Below are 24,443 nucleotides of genomic sequence, written 5' to 3' on the forward strand. Positions count from 1 at the left end.
CCTGAAACCGGCATGTTTGATATGAAAACAATAATATGTGATATCAAATGGACTTTTAATAATTTGAGTAAGTTTTTAGGAGTAGATTCCGCTCTTAGTCAGCAAAACACGTTGTCAAACAGGGCAAGATACACAATCCCCCGTAAACTCGGCAAACGCATAATTATTGACAGTCAGTTGAATTTGTGATATGATCAGAAGTGACTGAAGTTATCTATGAAGGTGTCTACAATTCAAGGTTTGTTATGGCTTAACTACAAATATCCAAAGACACCAAAGAATCGGATTTTCAGTCAACGTTTCAGGGATCAACAACTGATCCTTAACATGCACAGCAGCAGAAATTCCGGCTTCCAGTCCCTAAGCAATCATAATAAACCCCTTCCAATATCAAGATGAGTATTTTTTTTCGATTATTGTGACCATAATCCAGAGTTGTACTAAGAGACTTTCAAACTTGTGCTAAAAGACTATGGGTTGAATTTTTACAGTACCCTGACTAGTAATAATTAATAATAAATCAGCACTTCTTGAAAAATGGTGCCGGTGAGTAGGCTACCATGCTAACTGCTCTGACCACACTTTCTTTTCTTTTTTTAGTTATTCAGCTGGTTGTCTTTAGACATTTTTTTTAGCTAATCAGTATGGCAACAGTGATGAGATACAATAGAAATACCCTTATTTCTATTGGTCAGCAATCTACTCACAGACCAATGTTTTTAACTCTGGACCCACACATACCCCAAATTTTTTTATTATATTTATTACATTCTATTTGGGCGGCACGGTGGTGGAGTGGTTAGCGCTGTCGCCTCACAGCAAGAAAGTCCGGGTTCGAGCCCCATGGCTGGCGAGGGCCTTTCTGTGCGGAGTTTGCATGTTCTCCCCATGTCCGCGTGGGTTTCCTCCGGGTGCTCCGGTTTCCCCCACAGTCCAAAGACATGCAGGTTAGGTTAACTGGTGACTCTAAATTGACCGTAGGTGTGAATGTGAGTGTGAATGTGTGAATGTGTGTCTATGTGTCAGCCCTGTGATGACCTGGCGACTTGTCCAGGGTGTACCCCGCCTTTCGCCCATAGTCAGCTGGGATAGGCTCCAACTTGCTTGCGACCCTGTAGAACAGGATAAAGTGGCTAGAGATAATGAGATGAGATGAGACATTCTATTTGACTTCGTCTCCTTTTTTTTTACCCCCCCCCCCCCCCCCCCAACTATCCTCATGACCTACGGAGCATTGCAATAAGCATTCCACTGCATGCCATACTCTGTATGACTGTGTACGTGACAAATAAAATTTGAGTAGGGCAAAGGACAAGGAACCAACCAACAACCAGCAATAATAATGCAATACTTCATCATGTTTAATTTACTCCTTTTTTTGAAACGGAGTTAACACACGTTGTAGTAACAGCTGCAGCACAGAATTAACAGCCATGTTGAGAAATTCACATCAATTATGCTAAGAAATGTGATCATACTTATAAAAAAAAATAAAGTAATTCATTGAACTGAACTTGCTGTATGGATTGTTATGCTGTATGTGGTTATTCCATGAGATTTTGTTGTCGTGATCATTTTGATTTCATACACTCCACTGTTTGCTGGATGGAAATACAGTAGCTTTATAATAGGAGCAGCTTCACTCTCATCACCACTGCTGAACCCAGTCTGGGCTTGAGACAAACTGTTTGGTTGACTTGGCCAGAATTGCAGCAGTAGGGTTGCCAGTTCCTTTCTGCGCCCTCACACACACATGGGCAATTTAGAGTAGCCACCAATTAGCCTAACTACATGACTTTGGACTGTGGAGGAAACCCACGCAGACACGGGGAGGACATGCAAACTCTACACAGAAAGGCCCTCATCGGCCACTGGGCTCAAACCCAGGACCTTCTTGCTGTGAGGTGACAGTTCTAACTACTACACCACCGTGCCACCCATATATAAATATCTTATGTCAAATTATTATGGCATATTACAAAAAATAAAGAAAAAAAATCAGAGTCCTCGCCTCCAATTTATAAGTCCGAATGCAGTTAATGCATGAGTCTGAATCATCAGTGCTCAAGTCCAAGTCAAATCACAAGTCCTTAAAATTAGGGCACAAGTCAGACTTGAGTCTGAGTCCTGGATTTGAGTACTACAGTACAAGCCTGGTCTGCTCGAAATTGTCCAACGCTTGTGAAACTGTCCACAGTGAAATGTGCAGTGGCATGTCCAGATGCAGTGGCTCTGCACTGTTTACTTATCTTTATTATACGTTTAGTCACCAGTAAGTATTATTCGTATAGCTGCAAGAGTGCAGGCCAGGCTACAAAGTTCTCCACACAGACCTTCTTTGCCAAGCATTTTCCTCACAAATGGACAAAGATGGACGAAGTAAGACTCAACTTGACCATCAGCCAGGTCAAACTTTTATGCTCTCATTGTTTTTTGGTCTGAAGGTACAGTAAGTTATCAATATGGATGAGCTGCTTTGTTTTTGCCTTAAACTGTAACTTCACCCCCAGCTCTGAGCCTAACTCAACACACTGGTGGAGGGGAGAGACTGAGTGAGGAGCAGGGTGGGAAGGGAATCATAATCTCCTCTGAATGAAGAAGCTCAATCAGCATATATTTACCTCCGCCAAGGAGGTTATGTTTTCGGTAGCATTGGTTTGTTTGTTTGTTGGTTTGTCTGTTAGCAACATTACGGAAAAAGTTATGAATGGATTGCTCTGAAATTTTTTCCAGAGGTGTGACTGGGCACAAGTAACAATCCATTAAATTTTGGCGGTGATCCGGATCACCTTCTGGATCCCGGATTTTTTTAAAGGATTCTTGGCGGAGGTCTGCGCTCTCCGAGTGCTTTTCTAGTTCAAAATGAGTGCGGTTTCACAAACTCCCATGCAAGGTCGGGGATGAGGAAGGTGGATCACACACCGCTGTTTGGAGGGCATTAATATATATATACAATGGTTCTTGAAAGTTTGTAAACCCTTTAGAATTTTCTATATTTCTGCATAAATATGACCTAAAACAACATCAGATTTTCACACAAGTCCTAAAAGTAGATAAAGAGAACCCAGTTAAACAAATGAGACAAGAATATTACGCTTGGTCATTTATTTATTGAGGGAAATGATCCAATATTACATATCTGTGAGTGGAAAAAGTATGTGAACCTTTGCTTTCAGTATCTGGTGTGACCCCCTTGTGCAGCAATAACTGCAACTAAACGTTTCCGGTAACTGTTGATCAGTCCTGCACACCGGCTTGGAGGAATTTTAGCCCATTCCTCCATACAGAACAGCTTCAACTCTGAGATGTTGGTGGGTTTCCTCACATGAACTGCTCACTTCAGGTCCTTCCACAACATTTCCATTGGATTAAGGTCAGGACTTTGACTTGGCCATTCCAAAACATTAACTTTATTCTTCTTTAACCATTCTTTGGTAGAACGACTTGTGTGCTTAGGGTCGTTGTCTTACTGCATGACCCACCTTCTATTGAGATTCAGTTCATGGACAGATGTCCTGATATTTTCCTTTAGAATTTGCTGGTATAATTCAGAATTCATTGTTCCATCAATGATGGCAAGCCATCCTGGCCCAGATGCAGCAAACCATGTTGCTACCACCACCATGTTTCACAGATGGGATGCAGTGTTTTCCTTTCTCCAAACATAACGCTTCTCATTTAAACCAAAAAGTTATATTTTGGTCTCATCCGTCCACAAAACATTTTTTCAATAGCCTTCTGGCTTGTCCACATAATATTTAGCAAACTGCAGACGAGCAGCAATCTTCTTTTTGGAGAGCAGTGGCTTTCTCCTTGCAACCCTGCCATGCACACCATTGTTGTTCAGTGTTCTCCTGATGGTGGACTCATGAACATTAACATTAGCCAATATGAGGGAGGCCTTCAGTTGCTTACAAGTTATCCTGGGGTCCTTTGTGACCTTGCTGACTATTACATGCCTTGCTCTTGGAGTGATTTTTGTTGGTTGACCACTCCTGGGGAGGGTAACAATGGTCTTGAATTTCCTCCATTTGTACACAATCTGTCTGACTGTGGATTGGTGGAGTCTAAACTCTTTAGAGATGGTTTTGTAACCTTTTCCAGCCTGATAAGCATCAACAATGCTTTTTCTGAGGTCCTCAGAAATCTCCTTTGTTCGTGCCATGATGCACTTCCACAAACATGTGTTGTGAAGATCAGATTTTGATAGATCCCTGTTCTTTAAATAAAACAGTGCCCACTCACACCTGATTGTCATCCCATTGATTGAAAACACCTGACTCGAATTTCACCTTCAAATTAACTGCTAATCCTAGAGGTTCACATACTTTTGCCACTCACAGATATGTAATATTGGAGCATTTTCCTCAATAAATAAATGACCAAGTATAATATTTTTGTCTCCACAGGGAGAGCACTCCATGAATGCCTTGGATTGGCCACCAGGGATTGGCCAAGGATGGCTCATGTGACATAATTCCACTGTTGATTAAGTAATGTATCTTGTGATGTCAGAAATAAAAAAAAAAAAGGATATGGTGTGAGTCAGATATACCATGAACTGATATACCATGCACTGATGTCACAATCTCAAGCTATACAGCCGACTCGAGTCAGAGCTATGGCTCCGCAAGCATTTCTCCGCAGCTGGCATCCAGTGTTGCATTACTGCCATCGACAGGTTTACCTTTGACCGTGCACTGACAGTTACATCTTTCCATCGCTAAGCGAACAGCTGATCATACCGAGGTGCTCGCTGACCGCCAATATTTATTAGTTTGGTCCTGTGTTTCCTTTCCTTTGCAACATAACATCTTTTCTTCTCACTTTCCGTTACTGTAGTCTGTCTTTCACATTTCATTCGCATCGTCCATTTTCCGCTTCTGTTTCAAAATTGTATCCCACAATGCCTTGCGCGAACAGGAAAAGCCCACCATGTGATGCATGATGTAGTATCTTGAATTGGGTCATGGTGAAGCAAGAAAAAAATAGCAGAAAATTTTGGGTCATGTGGCCCTAAATATATTAATTGATCTACTTTTAAAAACCTAATAAAATTGGAAGTCTGTGAATTAAATTCAGTAGCTTTCGGTCCACTAAACGAAAATAATTGGGTGTCAGAGAAAATTCTTTTTATGACCTAAACTTGAAAAATCTGAAATGCGGTCTACCTTTAATTGTATTTTATTAGCTGTCAACTTGCTATGGTGAGAAACCAGATTTACCAATTAGGATCACACATTTTTTTTCCTTTTCTGTTTGAAAACTACAAGCCAACAACCTTACCTTGTACCTTGGTCAGCTCTTCATCCATCTTGCCACGGGTCTGCCTGCTCACAATCTCTTAATCGTTGTTTGGCGGGACTTAGGATTCGGTGCCATTTAGCTTGATCCAGTGCACAAAGCTTCCCCATCGCAATATCGTAATCCTCTCCTAGATACAGCTCAAGATCTTTACCCAGCGTCTTCAGGATGTTTATTCTTGGGCGCCCAATACTTGTAGAGCCATGGGTGGGAACCCAATCTAGCAGGAATTTAGGGAGCCTGCCATCTGACGTTCATGCCACATGCCCAAAGTAAAGGAGACGGCAGTAGCTTATGCTAATTCCCTGGCTACAACAACCAGTTTTCCTTCTAATCTCAAGTTTCGAAACATGATCGTGGAACCGTACTTTTAGGATTCTGTGCAGATAGTTATGATGGAAGGCATCCAGTCGATGTAACTACTGCGACAAGCAGTGTACCCAGTTCGCCTAGGACTTTCAGCTGGCTACAAATCTTTTTCACCATCCAAAAGATACATGTCATCTCCAATCCTTTCACCCTCAAACCAAATGGAACATTTAGAAAGTCTTGTTTGATGTACTCTGGGTCCCTGCAAATGGGTGTAGTGTTGAAAACCAGCTGGGACCCAATGTGCCTATGCCACTCTCTATTCCTGTGTTGATAAGAAACAGAAAACATAGAGCACATTTAACCCTGGGGGTGAACCAATCTAATCTCCTTCTTGTTTTAAAACAACATCAGAGTGCACAAGCAGATATTACTTCTAGACTTTCTGTAAAGCTAGCTCTTCTGAATGTTAGATCACTTTTAAACAAGTCATTTTTAATTAATGATCTTATTTACAAACACAATCTTGATTTTTTGCTTCTAACTGAAACCTGGCTGGATCAAGCAAATAGTGCTTCCACCCTTATTGAAGTAGCTCCCCCAAATTTTAATTTTTTGAATGTTACCCAACAAGGGAAAGGTGGAGGGATCGCAAATATATTCAAAGTCTCTTTTCAATGTAAACAATCCTCACTTGGTGATTTTATGTCCTTTGAACACTTATGTGCACTTGTTACATGCTCTCCTAACATATTATTATTAACTATTTATAGGCCTCCGAGACATTCAGCCAAAGTCTTTCTTGAAGAGTTTGGTGAACTGTTATCAGTCATTTGCTTAGAGTTTGATTGTCTTATTATATCTGGGGATTTTAACTTGCATGTAGATAATACTGATAACATTTATGCCAAAGAACTACTTGCAGTTATTGACAACTTCAACCTAGTACAACATGTACAGGGGCCGACCCACTCTCGTGGTCATACTCTTGACCTCGTCATCACAAAGGGTCTTATTGTTTCTAATACTGTTGTTGACCTGGCCTTATCTGATCATTTCTGTGTTTTCTTTGATGTTTCTATGTCTCCTCACATTCAGAACAGCTCAACGACTATAGGTAGGAGAGTCATAAAAGACAACACATGTGCTCTCTTTGAGCAAGCGCTCTCTCAGAACTCAACCAAAATGTCAGACTCTGTAGATGATTTACTGGAATTTTTTAATTTAAATATGACCCAAATTATGGATGATATTGCTCCATTCAAAATCAAAAAAGTCAATGATAAGCAGAAAGCACCATGGAAGCAGTACCCGGCTGTTAAACTGCTAAAGAGAGAATGTAGAAAGACTGAAAGAAAATGGCGCAAATCTAAACTTCACATTCATTATCAAATCCATAAAGAGATGCTTTGTAATTATAATTATGAAATTCGTAAAGCAAGACAGTCTTTCTTCTTCAACATCATCAGCAGGAATATGAACAATGCCCGTGTGCTATTTTCAACAGTAGAGAAGCTAACTAATCCCCCACCACAATTAGCACCTGAACTTCTCTCAGTTAATAAATGCAATGAGTTTGCATCCTTTTTCAAAGGTAAAATTGATAAAATACGGCAGAATATTCCTCATAATATATCTCAGTTGCAAAAAATTGAAAAACTGCAATCACCAATGACACAGATAGATAACTTCAACACAATGTCAGAATTTTGTTTAATTGATTATGAGACTCTTGAAAAAACTGTACAAAATCTCAGTTCCTCAACATCTGAATTGGACATTCTGCCCACCAACATTTTTTAAGTCTGTTCTTCATCTTATAATTACAGATGTGCTTCAAATTATAAATACATCCCTGGAGACTGGCGTTGTTCCTGTGTCCCTAAAAAAAGCCGTTGTAAAGCCCCTTCTTAAAAAAAGTAATCTGGATCCTTCAGTATTAAATAACTACAGGCCAATATCAAATTTACCATTCATTGGGAAAATCCTTGAAAAAATTGTCTTCAATCAATTAACTGCCTTCTTGATAGCAAACAGCCGTTTTGATAATTTTCAGTCAGGATTTCGTGCCAATCATAGCACTGAAACAGCGCTGATTAAAGTTATAAATGACATACGTCTTAATACTGATGCAGGCAAAACATCGGTCCTGGTATTACTGGACCTCAGTGCAGCTTTTGATACTGTTGATCACAACATACTGCTATATCGACTTGAACACTGGGTTGGATTGACTGGTAAAGTTATCAATTGGTTAAATTCATACTTAAAAGATAGAAGCTTCTCTGTTACCCTGGGAAATTGTTCCTCAATGTCAATGTCCTTGACCTGTGGTGTCCCCCAGGGGTCGATTCTTGGACCATTACTTTTCAACCTTTATATGCTCCCACTTGGGCAAATTATCAATAAAAATTCAATTTTGTATCACTGCTATGCAGATGACACCCAAATTTATTTTGCTCTATCACCTAATGATTATGCCCCCCTTGAATGTCTCTACCAGTGTATCGATCAAATCAATAGCTGGATGTCACAAAATTTTCTTCAGCTGAACACAGATAAAACAGAAGTAATTCTATTTGGAAAAAAGGATGAAAGACTCAGGATTACCACTATTCTTGACACAAAAGGGATTAAAACTAAAGAAATGGTTAAAAATCTTGGTGTTTTCATTGACAGTGAGCTAAACTTTGACAGTCACATGAAAGCAATCACTAAAACGGCATTTTATCACCTAAAAAACATTTCCAAACTAAGAGGACTTATGTCAAAAAATGATCTGGAAAAACTAATACATGCCTTCATCTCTAGTAGGGTTGATTACTGCAATGGCCTTTTCACAGGCCTGCCAAAAAAGACCATCAAACGACTTCAGCTGGTTCAAAATGCAGCGGCAAGGGTTCTCACACGAACAAAAAGAACAGAGCACATTACTCCAATTCTAAGGTCCCTTCACTGGCTTCCAGTAAGCTACAGAATTGACTTTAAAGTATTGCTGCTGGTGTACAAATCTCTAAATGGTACAGGGCCCAATTACCTCTCTGATATGTTGCAGCGGCCTAACCCAATCAGATCTACCAGATCAAAACAGAAAAATTTACTATTAAAACCAGTTGTTAAAACAAAGTATGGTGAAGCAGCTTTTAGCTACTATGCAGTACAGCTATGGAACCAACTGCCAGAGGACATTAAAAATGCTCCTGCTGTTGGCAGTTTCAAATCTAGGTTAAAGACCAAGCTGTTTTCAGATGCTTTCTGTTAAATAATTAATATTGTCTTCTTTACATTTTTTATAATCTTTACTATCTCTGCATGTTTTAAATTTACTTTAATTTTAACTTTATTCTATTTTATTCTTTATTCTATTCTGCTGGTTTCTTTTTTTTCTCCTCCTATTTGAACTTCTACTTCATTTTATTATTTTATTTCTACTATTGTTTAATTCTTATTATTTTCTTTTAATTCTTTTAATTCTTTTAATTAATTGTTTTAGAATAAAAATAAAATTATTTTATGTAATTTTATTTCTCTGTTGTTTACTGTTTTTGTTTTTACTTCTGTAAAGCACATTGAACTGCCATTGTGTATGAAATGTGCTATATAAATAAACTTGCCTTGCCTTGCCTTACTGTTGTTTAAGTATCCAGGTGACGCAGCCAACAAACTACACTGAAAATCACAGTGACATCAAATGCATTTTTTTTAAAGTCATTTCTATGGGAGGCATGGTGGTGTAGTGCTTAGCACTGTCACCTCACAGCAAGAAGGTTCTGGGTTTGAGCCCGGTGGCCGACGGGGGTCTTTCTGTGTGGAGTTTGCATGTTCTCCCTGTGTTGGTTTCCCCTACAGTCCAAAGACATGCAGATTAGGTTAACTGGTGGCTCTACGTTGACCGTAGGTGTGAGTGTGGATGGTTGTTTGTTTCTATGTGTCAGCCAAGGCAACTTGTCCAGGGTGTACTCTGCTTCTTGCCCAGAGTCCACTGGGATAGGCTCCAGCTTGCCCATGACCCTGCATAGAATAAGCGGTTACAGATAACGGATGGGACATTTTTACCCAAACTTTTTCAAACTTCAGGCATGAAAGCAAACAGACAGACTAATCACTGCTCTATAGGATAAGGGATCAAAACAAGGGTGCATCTGATTTTATAAGATAAGCTGCTGTCTCTCATCTCATCTCGTCTCATTATCTCTAGCCGCTTTATCCTGTTCTACAGGGTCGCAGGCAAGCTGGAGCCTATCCCAGCTGACTACAGGCGAAAGGCGGGGGGTACACCCTGGACAAGTCGCCAGGTCATCACAGGGCTGACACATAGACACAGACAACCATTCACACCTACGGTCAATTTAGAGTCACCAGTTAACCTAACCTGCATGTCTTTGGACTGTAGGGGAAACCGGAGCACCCGGAGGAAACCCACGCAGACACGAGGAGAACATGCAAACTCCGCACAGAAAGGCCCTCGCTGGCCACGGGGCTCGAACCCGGACCTTCTTGCTGTGAGGCGACAGCGCTAACCACTACACCACCGTGCCGCCCCTGCTGTTACTGGTATGTTATTTTATTTATTTTCAGTGGAACTATTATAAAATATTTAATTCATGTTATTTATAGGCTATAGCAAGATCAGGTGGGCTAGATAGTGTTTTATTTAAGTAACCTAATGAAGTGACAGAATGCCATCACTGTGTCTCCTACTGTATGGCACTGCACCCACTGACTTATCAGTTTAATTGTACAAATGAGACTGATTTTTATTTATTATCCGTCAAACAGCGCTCATGAAACACTTCGCGAAAACAAGTATACCGTGCACGAGTTTATAGACTTGTTTTGACGGACATCATTTCCGGTTGCTGGCATTGCCATGGAGACCGGAGTGGTGGCCGGTGCAGTCCGCGCGCGCAGGTGTTGCTCCAGCAGCTGGATTATTCTGCAGTGAGGCGCTGAGAGGAGAACATGAGAGCGGCTCTGTTTACCGGTGAGTAACACTGCTGGAGGAGCTAAAACACGGAATATTCCCTATTTGTAGGGTTTGTTTGTTTTGTTTGTTTGTTTTTACACTAGTGATAGTTTTTTGTAATTTAGTATTTTTAGTGGAAATGTCTGAAACACCAGAATAGGGGTGTGTTTGAGAATAGGACTGGCAGTAAATGAAACTAAAAATAGTTGAAAATGAAAATGCAATGAAATATTAATCCTCCTATTTCAGGTTGCAGTACATTTAATATGTGAAAGAATCTAAATTTTGAATATTTATGCATTTTCCCCCTGTCTTTATGATTTATATGGTTATAAAGACATATTACAGATCAGTATGAGCTCAAATGTCACATTCATAGACAATTATGCACACAAAAATGTCCTATTTTATATACTATTATAGACTAGAGCGGCGGCTACAATTATCGACACCTTAACGATCTTTTGGGCATTGCAAAAGTAGAAGAGACTTTCAATATGTAAATTGTGCATGAATAGTTACTCAAACTTCCACTGGAAAAAAATGATTCCCGATTACTTAGCGTATTAGATCACGTGACACTGTTCCACAATTATCGATACTGTTCCACAATTATCGACATCCAGATGAGAATTTATTTTGGAAAAATAATCGGTATGTGGTATTAAGTGAACAAAGCATAGTTTTTATTTAAAATTTGTTTTACATAGTACAAAATAGGGTGGCACGGTGGTGTAGTGGTTAGCGCTGTCGCCTCACAGCAAGAAGGTCCTGGGTTCGAGCCCCGGGGCCGGCGAGGGCCTTTCTGTGCGGAGTTTGCATGTTCTCCCCGTGTCCGCGTGGGTTTCCTCCGGGTGCTCCGGTTTCCCCCACAGTCCAAAGACATGCAGGTTAGGTTAACTGGTGACTCTAAATTGAGCGTAGGTGTGAATGTGAGTGTGAATGGTTGTCTGTGTCTATGTGTCAGCCCTGTGATGACCTGGCGACTTGTCCAGGGTGTACCCCGCCTTTCGCCCGTAGTCAGCTGGGATAGGCTCCAGCTTGCCTGTGACCCTGTCTGTAGAACAGGATAAAGCGGCTACAGATAATGAGAAGAGATGAGGATTCCAAATACTCTATAAGCATTCCATTCTGTTATGAATCAGAAAAAATTTTGTTATAAATCACAGCACTTTTATTTTTTTAAAGTACTTTGTCTACTTCAACAATGTTACACAAAGATCGATCCATAACAGTTGTAAATGTCCCTTAATACCACAGGGTGCCGATAATGGTGGACACCGGTGAAAGTGATTACCATTATCGACACCTCACGTGACTTCTCAAATGCGCGTTTAGATACAAAACGGCGACTGTCAAATGAAAGAGTCAGAAACAAAGTAGGTTTCGACAAGGAGATCATGAAATATCGGTGAATTTGATAAGTAAAAACATGTCCATGATCTTTAAGCCATGCTTACCTGCGATGATAACGTCCTGGTTTTCCTCAAATTGCTGATCGTGCTAAAAAAAAATTCTATCTCAGATAATGAGCTGTGTCATCAGATGACAATATCAAAGGGTGGGGGGGGGGGGTCTTCAGGTTGATTAATTAACCAGTAATAACTGTTGTAACTGACACTGACCTTTGTAAAAAAATTTTTTTTTTATTGGTAAATCTGAAAAAGTGTCTATACCGTAAATCCTCTAATATAGGCCGGGGCCTTTATTTCACTCAAGTGCATCTTGGTCCAGGCCATTATTGGAAGGAGGCCAGAATTAGAGGCAGGCCTCTATTTCTATTTGAGCAAAACAGACTACCAGTGGAATGAATAAAAACGAGATTTTGTGTCTATTTGAACCTATAAAATAGGTTCATTTATTGAAAAAGTACAGTTACCATAACGGTATACAGAACATTATCAACAAATACCGGTAATTCAGACATCCTTTCCAGCAGGGTTGAACTGTAAGGTACGCACTAGCGGTGTAATCCCCCCCCAAAAAAAAAAAAAAAAATGCTTGCGTGCTGCACTTTCTATGAAGAGTCGATCTATAGGCTTATACACAAAACAACGATAGAACTTTAACTTGAAATTGAACAATAGCCTTCCATGAACACAGGCTGATATTTGAACAACATATGTGAACTACACACGACAATAAACAATAAACTCTTTATAGCCTCGATTAGAATCTAGTGAACTTGCTCAGCACTACCGCACGCACGACTCTGACACACACTGTAGCGCAACGTGGGGTAAGGGAAACCGGGTATGGTTGTAACACGGGGGGAGTTGTAACGCCACTAATTCCACCAATCAGGGATAAGATACAAGTCATGTGGCAATTAGAATCTCTTCATAGTTCCTTTTCGACCACGCATGGACATTTGGAAATCGTTGGCGCAAGTTCTCACGGAGAGAAGTGAAAAAAACAAAGTCTGAGGTAAGAAAGTAACTTTTTTTATATTATTTTTTTCCTAGTGCTTTACACATTGTAGGTAACGTTGTATGAGTTATATCAGGTCAAACTACAGTCTCTAAGGTGAAGAATGGTGTACTTATCCCCTGCTAATGTCAAAGCACCATGCTAATACAGCTAGCTAAGCAATGGATGACAGTGGTGGGGTAGGTTGTAACAAGTTTTTTGAAAGTGTTACAACCATCCCCTTACATACAAAAAAGATTTTTTTGTGATTTTGATAATTCTGCAGAATGCCTAGAACATGGGTGAGGAAAACAACTCGTGGAGTGGATGCTAAACTACTAAAAAGAGCAGCAGAAGAGATTAGGAAAGGTACATCTGTAAGGGCAGTGGCAAGAAACCGTTTATAACATTAATATGATCTTAATTTTCAATATGGAGAGTGGATTGTATGTCATACAACATAGTTGGTGAATCTATTTTCCATGTTCATGCAATAAATCGGCATATGAAATGGACTTCTGTTGTTTTTTTCTGTGTTTTAACTACCTGTTACAACCTACCCCAATACGTGTTGCAACCTACCCCAGTAGTGGGGTAGGTTGTAACAAAAGTACACTCTGTATTTGACATAATCAGACAAATTTTGTGATGTAGTTGAGGAGATTTAAATGGTTGCAAACTGCAGTAGACAAATGTGGGTACTTTGCCTAAAAGTTCTACAACTGTAGTTTAAAAAGAAATGAGAGTTTTATGTGCTGAAGAAAAATGTGATACAACCATACCCGGTCTCCCAAGATTGTAAGTTTCTCATCTCATCTCATTATCTCTAGCCGCTTTATCCTTCTACAGGGTCGCAGGCAAGCTGGAGCCTATCCCAGCTGACTACGGGCGAAAGGCGGGGTACACCCTGGACAAGTCGCCAGGTCATCACAGGGCTGACACATAGACACAGACAACCATTCACACTCACATTCACACCTACGGTCAATTTAGAGTCACCAGTTAACCTAACCTGCATGTCTTTGGACTGTGGGGGAAACCGGAGCACCCAGAGGAAACCCACGCGGACACGGGGAGAACATGCAAACTCCGCACAGAAAGGCCCTCGCCGGCCATGGGGCTCAAACCCGGACCTTCTTGCTGTGAGGCGACAGCGCTAACCACTACACCACCGTGCCGCCCAGATTGTAAGTTTAAGGTACTCAATTCAATCATTAATAATTAGCCTACTTATTTTTTTTAAGGCAACCACTTTCCTCAATTTTTTTAAGTAAACTCAACTTATTCGGGTTTACAGTGTAAAGCTATCTGATGGCTCATTTGTCAGCAAGGTGGAGCAACCATCTACTTCTGATCGTAAGGCACATGGGGAGATGTAGGTGTTCTTATATGAAATTCACTGGATGTATGGCTAGTTTCAAACTCAGAGGTAGATGAAGGCAATTCCCTCAAAGGAACTGAGCTAGCATCCAGCTGCAGCGTACTGCTGCTAGGTTGCGGAGGAGTGGAAGCTGCCGGTGCCGTGTTACTAGCTGATACTGGAGAGGACTGGCAAGCAGATGACACCCCTGGATCACTGCTTTTGGACTTTTCGTAAAAGTCTGAAACAAGCTTGTTTGTTTCAGGGTTCGTTTTGACTCGCTTCTCAATAAATTCTCGCACAAGCTCTGACTACTGACGATTATCTGTCTCCGTTTCTCAAAACTGGAGAGAATCTCAGGCTACGTTTACATTAGACCATATCTGTCTCGTTTTCTTCGCGGATGCACTGTCCGTTTACATTAAACCCCCTGGAAAAGCCAGGAAACGGGAATCCGCCAGCGTCCACGTATTCAATCTAGATCGTATCTGGTCCGGTGCTGTGTAAACATTCAGAATACGCGAATACGCTGTGCTGAGCTCTAGCTGGCGTCTCATTGGACAACATCACTGTGACATCCACCTTCCTGATTCGCTGGCGTTGGTCATGTGACGCGACTGCTGAAAAACGGCGCGGACTTCCGCCTTGTATCACCTTTCATTAAAGAGTATAAAAGTATGAAAATACTGCAAATACTGATGCAAATACTGCCCATTGTGTAGTTATGATTGTCTTTAGGCTTGCCATCCTTCCACTTGCAAGTAATAAGTGATCTGCGCTGGGATCACACACACAGCGGCTCAGTCCCGAATCGTGGCTTGTTCACTTCACTCGCGCGCTGTGTGAGCTGCGCAGGGCCGGAGTGCGCACCCTCCAGAGGGCACTCGCTGTTCAGGGCGGAGTGATTTGGAGCGCAGGATGCCTGCGGAGCCGAGCGTATCCGCGTATTGGCGTTGCTATGTGCACGGCTAACGGTTTTAGTGTAAACGCGAATCGTTTTAAGAACATTAATCTGATGATCCGCTGATTCGACGTAATGTAAACGTAGCCTCAGTGGTGCAAGAAAAGTATATCTGCATTGACCAATGAGCTTTCTTGGTCACGCACACCCCGCCCACTCCTGAAGCACACAAATGCGCCGGCACACACACGTCTCTCCCTCTCTCTCTCTCTCTCTCTCTCTCTTTCTCAAATTATGTTGCATTGCCAAAGCATTCAGGTAACAATTATAATTAAAAAAAAAAAAAAAAATCTCTCTCCCCAAGGTACGCCTAGTGCGTACGGCCATACGCCTGGCGGCGCCACTGATCACAATTGTCTTTCAGATCGGAACGATTGTGTAAGGCCACTATGATCTCAGAAACATCGTTGGTTATAGCCCCGGCCTGTATTAGAGTCCGGCCATTATTTACCTCCTCCGACAGCGAGACCGGCCAATATTAGAGTCCCGGCCAGTAATGGAATACAGGCCAGTATTAGAGGATTTACTGTAATTATGGACTGTCGATAATTGTAGTCGCTGCTTTAGTATAGAGCAGGGATTTTGCCATGGGGACTCCTTTAACTGTAAAAAAAAAAAAATCCCTCAGTACAGATTTATTATATTTTATTTATTTTATGAACTGTTCCAATATTACACCTGTGTGCAATAATATTTCAGCGATTTGTTCGAGCCATACAGCTTTTGTATTCCTGAACATTCCACTCACTGAACACATTTGTATTAATATTGCTATTAGGACCAAGCTGACATAATTTATAGGTTTTGTGTTGAACTTATTCCATTCAGTAATTTATTCAACTGGTCACACGGACTAATAACTCTCTCTCATAAATGATAATAGTAAGTAGTGATTTCCACAATGGATCGAATGGATCCCTGGGAGTCCCCATATCCCACATTGAGAGCCACTGATACTGAGCAAAGGGTAATGAAAGGTTTGTTTGTTTGTTTGTTTGTTTGTAGGGATCTGCCTGGTTTCGCAGATAGTTTGCACCATGATATCGACACGCTGCTTGTCACTGATGCAGCCTTGTATTTCACCACACCTGTGCAGAAGCAAACAGACTCTTCTGAGAAATGTTTGTGTTTCTGAAGGTATACATTTGTTTCCTGTGAGTAATTTGTGACTATTTCAATCGTTCCAAAAGGCCATAAGTATTCTGAAATAACAGGGCTTGACAAGATATAGATGCTGACCCAGCGAAACCTGATTTAAAAGCAATAGCCTACAGCAAACTGCTTTGTTTGCCTGCTTATCCAGGTGCACTCGAAACCAATTCATAACCAAGGGCCTGTCTTATGATGAAAGATGTATTGGTTAGCTTGCTATCTTTGAACACAGTTTGACCTTACCATGGATTTCCTGTCTTATAATGGTGGTTTATTTTATGGTAAAGCTAACCAGCACAGCTAACAGGTTCTGATGAAGCTTAAGTTCAGGATCATAAACTGCAAACAGATCTCGGCTCAATCAGCTATCAGAAAATGGACTTTTTTCCCCCCTGATGTAAGCTATTAATCATTAACAGTGGACATTTCTTCATAATTCTGTGAAGTTTTATGGATTTAGAAGTATAAATTGTAAAACGGTCACTTCAAGAGTATTTAAAGATCACCAAATTCTATGAATTTCCCCTTTTTTTTTAATATCCAAGATGCTGAATTTTAGCAGAGGGAATATTGTATCTGTCAGGTGCGAGGTAGGAGGCGGATGTAAGTGCAGAAGTATATTATTATAGTGAAAATGCACAGGCAAACAGTCCAAATTGGCAGGCAAACTCAATAAACATTAAGACGTGCAAAAGGTCGGGCGAGGCACAAACAGGATATCAAAGGCAAAGAGCAAAACGTAAACTAGGAACAGGCACAGAGATCAGGAAATCAGACATGGGTACTCTAAGGCTCGGTAATATGTACTGATGTCGTGTAATACTTCGCACTAGGCATGTGTCTAAGCAGTCCTTATATAGGTGCACATATTGCTCATCAATCATGTGCAGGTGTGCGTCATTAATAGCGCGCGTGCAACAGGTCGCTTGATGCGTACACAGTCTGGGATGCGCCAGAGCGTTCTTCAGGTGCGCACGCTAAAGTGCGCCGGACTGACAGAACCCCCCCCCCCCCAAAGAGCTCGAAAATCCATCTTTCTTGGCTCCGGTGGGCGCTCAGGCTCAGGACAAGACTTGGACTCCTGACTTGAACTGGTGTCAGACTCTGGAGATGACTCGGGCTTGAACTCTGGACTTGGCTTGGACTCAGGGCTGGAAGTGTGCTCGAGCTCTGGACTTGACTCAGGCTCTGGACTGGACTCGAGCTCTGGAGATGACTTGGGTTCTGGGCAGGAAACAAGCTCAAACTGTAAACTTGACTCGGACCCTGGACTTGGCTCGGATTCAGGACTGGAAGTGAGCTCGAGCTCTGGGCTGGACTCAAGTTCTGGAGATGACTTGAGCTCTGGGCTGGACTCTGGCTCAAGCTCAGGAAATGACTCGGGCTTGAGCTCTGGACTTGGCTTGGACTCAGGGCTGGAAGTGTGCTCGAGCTCTGGACTTGACTCGGGCTCTGGACTGGGCTCTGGACTGGACTCGAGCTCTGGAGATGACTTGGGTTCTGGGCAGAAAGCGAGCTCAGACTCTGGACTTGACTCGGATTCAAGACTAGAAGAAGACAAGAAGTAGAACAGGTAATCGAACTTGATCAGGGTAAGTGCTGATTGGTCATGAAGTTTCGCCATTGTTACACTCATTCTTACAACACGATGACATAGTGGCTTTGCCACTCGTTCTTGTGTATCTTTGATAATGCGAGATCAACTGTTCGTGTTGTGAGATCACAATTCGCCATTCTGGTGATTGTAATGCTCATGCGTATGCACATGCGCTATTGTTACACTCATTCTTACAACACAGTGACATAGTGGTTTTGCCTCTATGAGGCAGTAGTCACAAAAATGTAAATAACAATGTTAATAAATGTTAATAACTAAATACACTTTGGTCTCTGGCTATACACTACCGTTCAAAAGTTTGGGGTCACTTTGAAATGTCCTTATTTTTGAAAGAAAAGCACTGTTCTTTTCAATGAAGATCACTTTAAACTAATCAGAAATCCACTCTATACATTGCTAATGTGGTAAATGACTATTCTAGCTGCAAATGTCTGGTTTTTGGTGCAATATCTCCATAGGTGTATAGAGGCCCATTTCCAGCAACTCTCACTCCAGTGTTCTAATGGTACAATGTGTTTGCTCATTGCCTCAGAAGGCTAATGGATGATTAGAAAACCCTTGTACAATCATGTTAGCACAGCTGAAAACAGTTTAGTTCTTTAGAGAAGCTATAAAACTGACCTTCCTTTGAGCAGATTGAGTTTCTGGAGCATCACATTTGTGGGGTCGATTAAATGCTCAAAATGGCCAGAAAAATGTCTTGACTATATTTTCTATTCATTTTACAACTTATGGTGGTAAATAAAAGTGTGACTTTTCATGGAAAACACAAAATTGTCTGGGTGACCCCAAACATTTGAACGGTAGTGTAAATATTAAAACATGCTCAGCCTTACCTCTTCATTTTTCCACTTAATAACTCCAAGCATTAATAAAGATGTAACATCAAATAAGACAAATGGTAGTTACATGCTGTTAACATGTAGATCATATTGACTCACAGTAGTTAATGAAAGAACTCCATAATGGAAACAGAAGCATTATTTTGAATGTAAATGTAATTAAATTAATTACATGTAAATGTATTAACTTGTAGACATACAGACAGGTGACAAAGGAAAATAGCCTGGCACTGTTATTTTGGACCAATGTGTTTGACAGAATATCTTTTAGAAGAATGGTGTTCATCCCTCCAGTAGACTTGGAATATTTAACAGTTATTCCACGAAATCGAGTCATACATGAGCTGATAGCCGATGAGGTGCGTAGCGCTGAGTCAGCTATAATCCATGTACGACAAGATTGAGTGGAATAATTATTTCTATCCACATTCACTGGATTTTGAGATGCACAGCATTTTTATTTTTTGCAAATTTGATAAATAAAAACTTTATACAAAATGTCCAACAAAATAATTTCCGCCAAGGTGGACTTAAAGACCTATCGATGGCTGCACAAATTGACTTTAGTGTTGTTTTTTTGTAGAAAGTGCCATCTTGCTGTCATGCCGAGGTATAGAATAGCTTTAGACAGGGGTTTTCAAAGTGTGGGAGAGTCAGCCCCCCCTCAGAGAGCAAATAAACAACAGTGCCCCCCCGCCTTACAATTTTTGTTGTTGCTATACTTAATGTTCCATTCGTATTTTTAAAAAAATGGTTGTTGTACACATTTTTATTTTTTTCTTTTACACATTTTAAACATCTGTGCTTTTTGAAAAATCTTTTTTTACACATTTAAAAACATATGAGCTTTATTAAAACATCTTTTTTACACATTTTAAACATGTGTGCTTTTTTTAAAAAAAAACATCTTGTTTTACACATTTTAAACATGTGTGCTTTTTTTAAAAAAAAACATCTTGTTTTACACATTTTAAACATCTTATAGCATCGTTAGCTAGCACCTCTTGGCAGACAACACACTGTGGCAGTGGAGCATCTTCAGATCCAGTCCATGAAAATCCAAACTTTAAATAATCATGGTCATACTTCTTTCTTTTTTTGCTTGGCCCAGACTCTGTCTCCTTACTCACTGTAGCTTTAGGTACTAAAAATCGATCCATTTTGTCTCTGGTAAAGGCTAGCTGAAGTTTGCTAAATGTCCGCAATAGTAACTTATTCTGGTTTATTTTTCCTCACGTTGCACCCCCCCGAAGAACTCTGGTGCCCCCTAGGGGAGGCGCGCCCCACACTTTGAAAAGCCCTGGCTTTAGACATTTATTGAATTCTTCCTTGACCATTTCAGTTCTGTAACGTTCAAACTTCTTTGAGCTTTTGAACCAATCTAAAAAAATTCAACAAATTTTAATGCTTAACGATGAAGAATGTAAACAAGCCGGCAAAAAGATAGGAGCAATTTGTGAAAAATGTTCTAATAATAATTCTTACAATATAAAAAACATACATTCTTACCATTAAATACTTTAATTCTGTATTTTGTTGCTTTTTTTTATTTTTTTTGGGGTTTTGTTTTCGGGTAGAGTTTTTATTTTGTCCTCGGTTGGTTCAGCAACACGCGCCGCCATTTTGTTTTTCTCTAATCACGGTATATGAGCTGATAGCCTAGTAGTAGAGTAGCCAATCAGAGCACGCGATTGCTCATCTAATATCCAGTGAATGTGGATAGAATAAAAATAGATAGATTGAATCTGTGTCAAGGTGCATTGAAGCTGTTCTGGCAGTTTACTCTGGTGTAACATTTTAATAACCAAAATTTCTGTGGGTTTTTTTTTTGTTACGCATCAATATAATACAGTTTGGCTTTATGGAAGTCATGCATGCCATTAATATGCTACCCTTGCATGGATCAGTGTGTCATAGAAGCCACATCATTGAAGCCCTTTTGCTTTGTCCCTTTTATCAGACAGCAGCTGCCAAATGCAAAGTTCTGAGAGCTGTAATTTGACTATTCAAGCAATATTCAGTCACTCAGTCAAGTGTATGTGCACCGATGAAAATCCATGCAACATTCTACAACTACTGGATTCCTTCTGCCATTCCTACTTAGGTAAGGTACACCACACATCATTTCTGACCCCACACTCGAAATGACTGTAAATTGAAAGCAGTTATTTTCAAGCAGACGTTGAGCCTTTGCGCACACCTGACAAATCAAGATCGGCAACTCAGCAGGCAAGCCGTCAAGCCGACGGTCTACATCCTCATTCCGATCATCACCTACCCTTACCAGGTTCTATAATATTCCATTTATCAATGGGTTATTAAAATATATCAGCATTTCAACATGCCAAAATATTTCCTTTTAACTGTCTTTCCAGTTCATGAAAACAGCCTGAAGGTGGAATGGAAAAAAAGTACACTGTTAAAATATGGTAAATGGATTTCCTGTTTATACTGAACTGCTGAATAAATTATCAGAGGATCTCCCAGAGGTCTCTATTATTAGTAACATAAACAATGTGTGTGGAAGTCAACACCCAGATCCCCTTCAAATAATTGGGTATCTTCTACAGGCACCCCTGTATATGTGTGTGTGTGTGTGTGTGTGTGTGTGTGTGTGTGTGTGTGTGTGTGTGTGTGTGTGTGTGTGTGTACAGGTAGGAGTGCAAATAAGCACTGGAGGATATAAAACAGGGATCAAAATCATGTTATCTTATCATTTTTACAAAGACTGGACATTATTTATTACCTTTATTTCACATTTTTAAAGGTTGTACATAACCCTCGTAATTTACCTATGATTTTGCAAAATTTTTGCCTTAGAAGTCATTTTTAGCATTACCATTATTCTAAAACTTATAAATGAGTTAGCTTTGGTTGCAAACAAATCATACGCCTTTGTTTTGTCCCTCAATGTCCCCAAACTAAGTACCGGCCCCAAACAGTTCCTGCGTACAGGAGATGACGCTTTGTATCCAGGATGAAGTGTGTAATCGGCAGCTGGTGCCGTTTGTCCAGTCTTGTTCTGCTCCTCAGTGTGAGGAGAAGCTTTGCAGGCTGGCGGCAAGACGATTTTATTCTATCCTGCCTGAAAACGTGGCTGAGATGCTAGTGTTCTGCCAGTGTGTGACAGATGACCAGGACTGCCAGCATTTTCAGACCATGCTCAGTTCCAACTCCTGTAAACAAGACACGATAGCACAATGGAGCTGCCTGGAGATGCTGGACAACTGCACTGGAGAGAAGGTTTGCAGGTTGGGTCATTTCTGTCTCACACATCTATTAAGATTTAAGACCATATATTTTGCCACACTGCATTGGTTTACATGCACTTTTTTTCAGTATCGAGCCCATCTGCTCTCTCCATAGAGTATAGGGCAAGGCAGACAATAATGTTTACTCATGCTCACTGATATATGTGTAAAGAATTTAAGAGCTGCACTGATGGACATAAAGAGCTGCTGGTAACAGCACACTCATTTGTGTTAACAGGCAGACATTTGAAGCATTCTTGTCCAAATGTTTTGGCTCAGAGGATGTTTCATTTAGTGGATATTCAACCACAGACCTGCTGCACGTCATCGATCTCAACTTTTTTGTCAGTGGAAACAAAGAGTGCAGACTGGCCTTTGTAGCTACAATGGGATCTGTGCTTCAGAGTCCGTGCACCTGTCAGGGACTGGATCATCACAATCTTTACAGGTGCAATGTGCTGCACCAAGCCATTCATAGCAGATCCTATTTCAGTAAGTACTTACACACAGTCAATATTTGTTATAGTCAGAAATGGATAGTTCCTGTGCTGATTAGCAACAACAGTACTGACCTGCTGTTCAACATTTAGGTCAGCTAGAGGCTTGAAATACATATTAGAGGGAAGGATCTCTACAAATCAATAAATACAAGTTTTTTTTCTGACCAATTATTTCCATCAAATTCCATTTCCATCCTGATGGGAATCTCTTCCAGAATGACAATATTTCTGGACAGTTGTCTGGATAAGTATTGTTGCAGGAGGACGTCTGTAATGATAATGATCAATTAGTGATCTCTATATGGATCATCAAGATGGGAGGGTCTTTACGATGTATACATGGTTGTCACAGTAAAAAAAAAAAAAATCCTTTTTTATTACAAACAAACTGACGGATCATTTTGATCGTCAGTAGGTCGATCATAATCACGTGTACAGTATGTAGGACCCCTATAACTTAGTAAGTAAAACCCTCTGAAGCTTTGCTTCTCTGAACAACCTCCGTATTTTAATTTCTGTGTTTTAAACTTGCACAGTACTTTGGTTTGGTTTGGTTTGGTTTTGGCAGGAGACGATAGAAAAAAATTGCTTCCTGCAGTGTCTTTATACTAAAGAAATAGTAGGTGTTCCTATTAAAGTGGTTGGTGAATGTATATATTACCTGTGGTATTTCGACTGGACATTTTGTAGAAGGTAAACTACACAATAATCTTTCATTTTGCGTGTACGTACAGGCCATAAAAATGACTCATATGATTCGGATTGGGGCGGCATGGTGGTGTAGTGGTTAGCGCTGTCGCCTCACAGCAAGAAGGTCCGGGTTCGACCCCTGTGGCCGGCGAGGGCCTTTCTGTGCGGAGTTTGTATGTTCTCCCCGTGTTCGCGTGGGTTTCCTCCGGGTGCTCCGGTTTCCCCCACAGTCCAAAGACATGCAGGTTAGGTTGACTGGTGACTCTAAATTGACCGTAGGTGTGAATGTGAGTGTGAATGGTTGTCTGTGTCTATGTGTCAGCCCTGTGATGACCTGGCGACTTGTCCAGGGTGTACCCCGCCTTTCGCCCGTAGTCAGCTGGGATAGGCTCCAGCTTGCCTGCGACCCTGTAGAACAGGATAAAGCAGCTAGAGATAATGAGATGAGATGAGATTCAGATTGGAATTAAATCCCAGGGAGATTTCTGTAATAGTTAAAATATCTTAACTCCCCGTGTAAAAATAGTCCAGCCCAAATTGACCCAATGTCCCCTCTACTGGGCACAAAGGCTTACTGAATGATTTGATGAGTATGAAAATTATGTAAGTTATAGTAGCGTCACCAGAAGGCAGAGATGGGACCAAGTCACACATGTGCAAGTCTCAAGTAAGTCTCAAGTCTTAACCTTCAAGTCCCAAGTAAGTCCCAAGTCTTTTTTGTCTTGGGCAAGTCAAGTCAAGTCACAGGCTATGTCAAGTCAAGTCAAGTCCTATAATAAGTCAAGTCCAAGTCAAGTCAAGTCACCTTAGGCGTATTGGCGTAATTTTAGCAGCAGAATATGAATTTAATACATTGAAAAGGCAATACATAAGTAAATGTCAGTAAACATCCCTGGCACATGTGCCCAACCTGTTAAATATCTCATCTCATCTCATCTCATCTCATTATCTCTAGCCGCTTTATCCTGTTCTACAGGGTCGCAGGCAAGCTGGAGCCTATCCCAGCTGACTACAGGCGAAAGGCGGGGTACACCCTGGACAAGTCGCCAGGTCATCACAGGGCCCTGTTAAATATTTGCAT

At 40.8% G+C, this 24,443-nt stretch overlaps 1 protein-coding gene across 1 annotated transcript in view; it reads left to right on the forward strand.

The window, feature by feature from the left end:
- Positions 1-10,483: 10,483 nt before the first annotated feature.
- Positions 10,484-24,443, forward strand: part of gfral (GDNF family receptor alpha like) — a 31,041-nt gene continuing 17,081 nt past the window's right edge. Inside the window, exons 1-8 of the mRNA XM_060924921.1 lie at positions 10,484-10,505; positions 10,603-10,644; positions 16,315-16,446; positions 20,882-21,025; positions 21,098-21,208; positions 21,297-21,350; positions 21,848-22,172; positions 22,411-22,664. Coding sequence (XP_060780904.1) covers positions 10,484-10,505; positions 10,603-10,644; positions 16,315-16,446; positions 20,882-21,025; positions 21,098-21,208; positions 21,297-21,350; positions 21,848-22,172; positions 22,411-22,664 — 1,084 coding nt within the window. The remainder of the gene's footprint in view (positions 10,506-10,602; positions 10,645-16,314; positions 16,447-20,881; positions 21,026-21,097; positions 21,209-21,296; positions 21,351-21,847; positions 22,173-22,410; positions 22,665-24,443) is intronic.

Source organism: Neoarius graeffei, chromosome 7 (genome assembly GCF_027579695.1).
Source record: "Neoarius graeffei isolate fNeoGra1 chromosome 7, fNeoGra1.pri, whole genome shotgun sequence".
Lineage (NCBI taxonomy): Eukaryota > Metazoa > Chordata > Actinopteri > Siluriformes > Ariidae > Neoarius > Neoarius graeffei.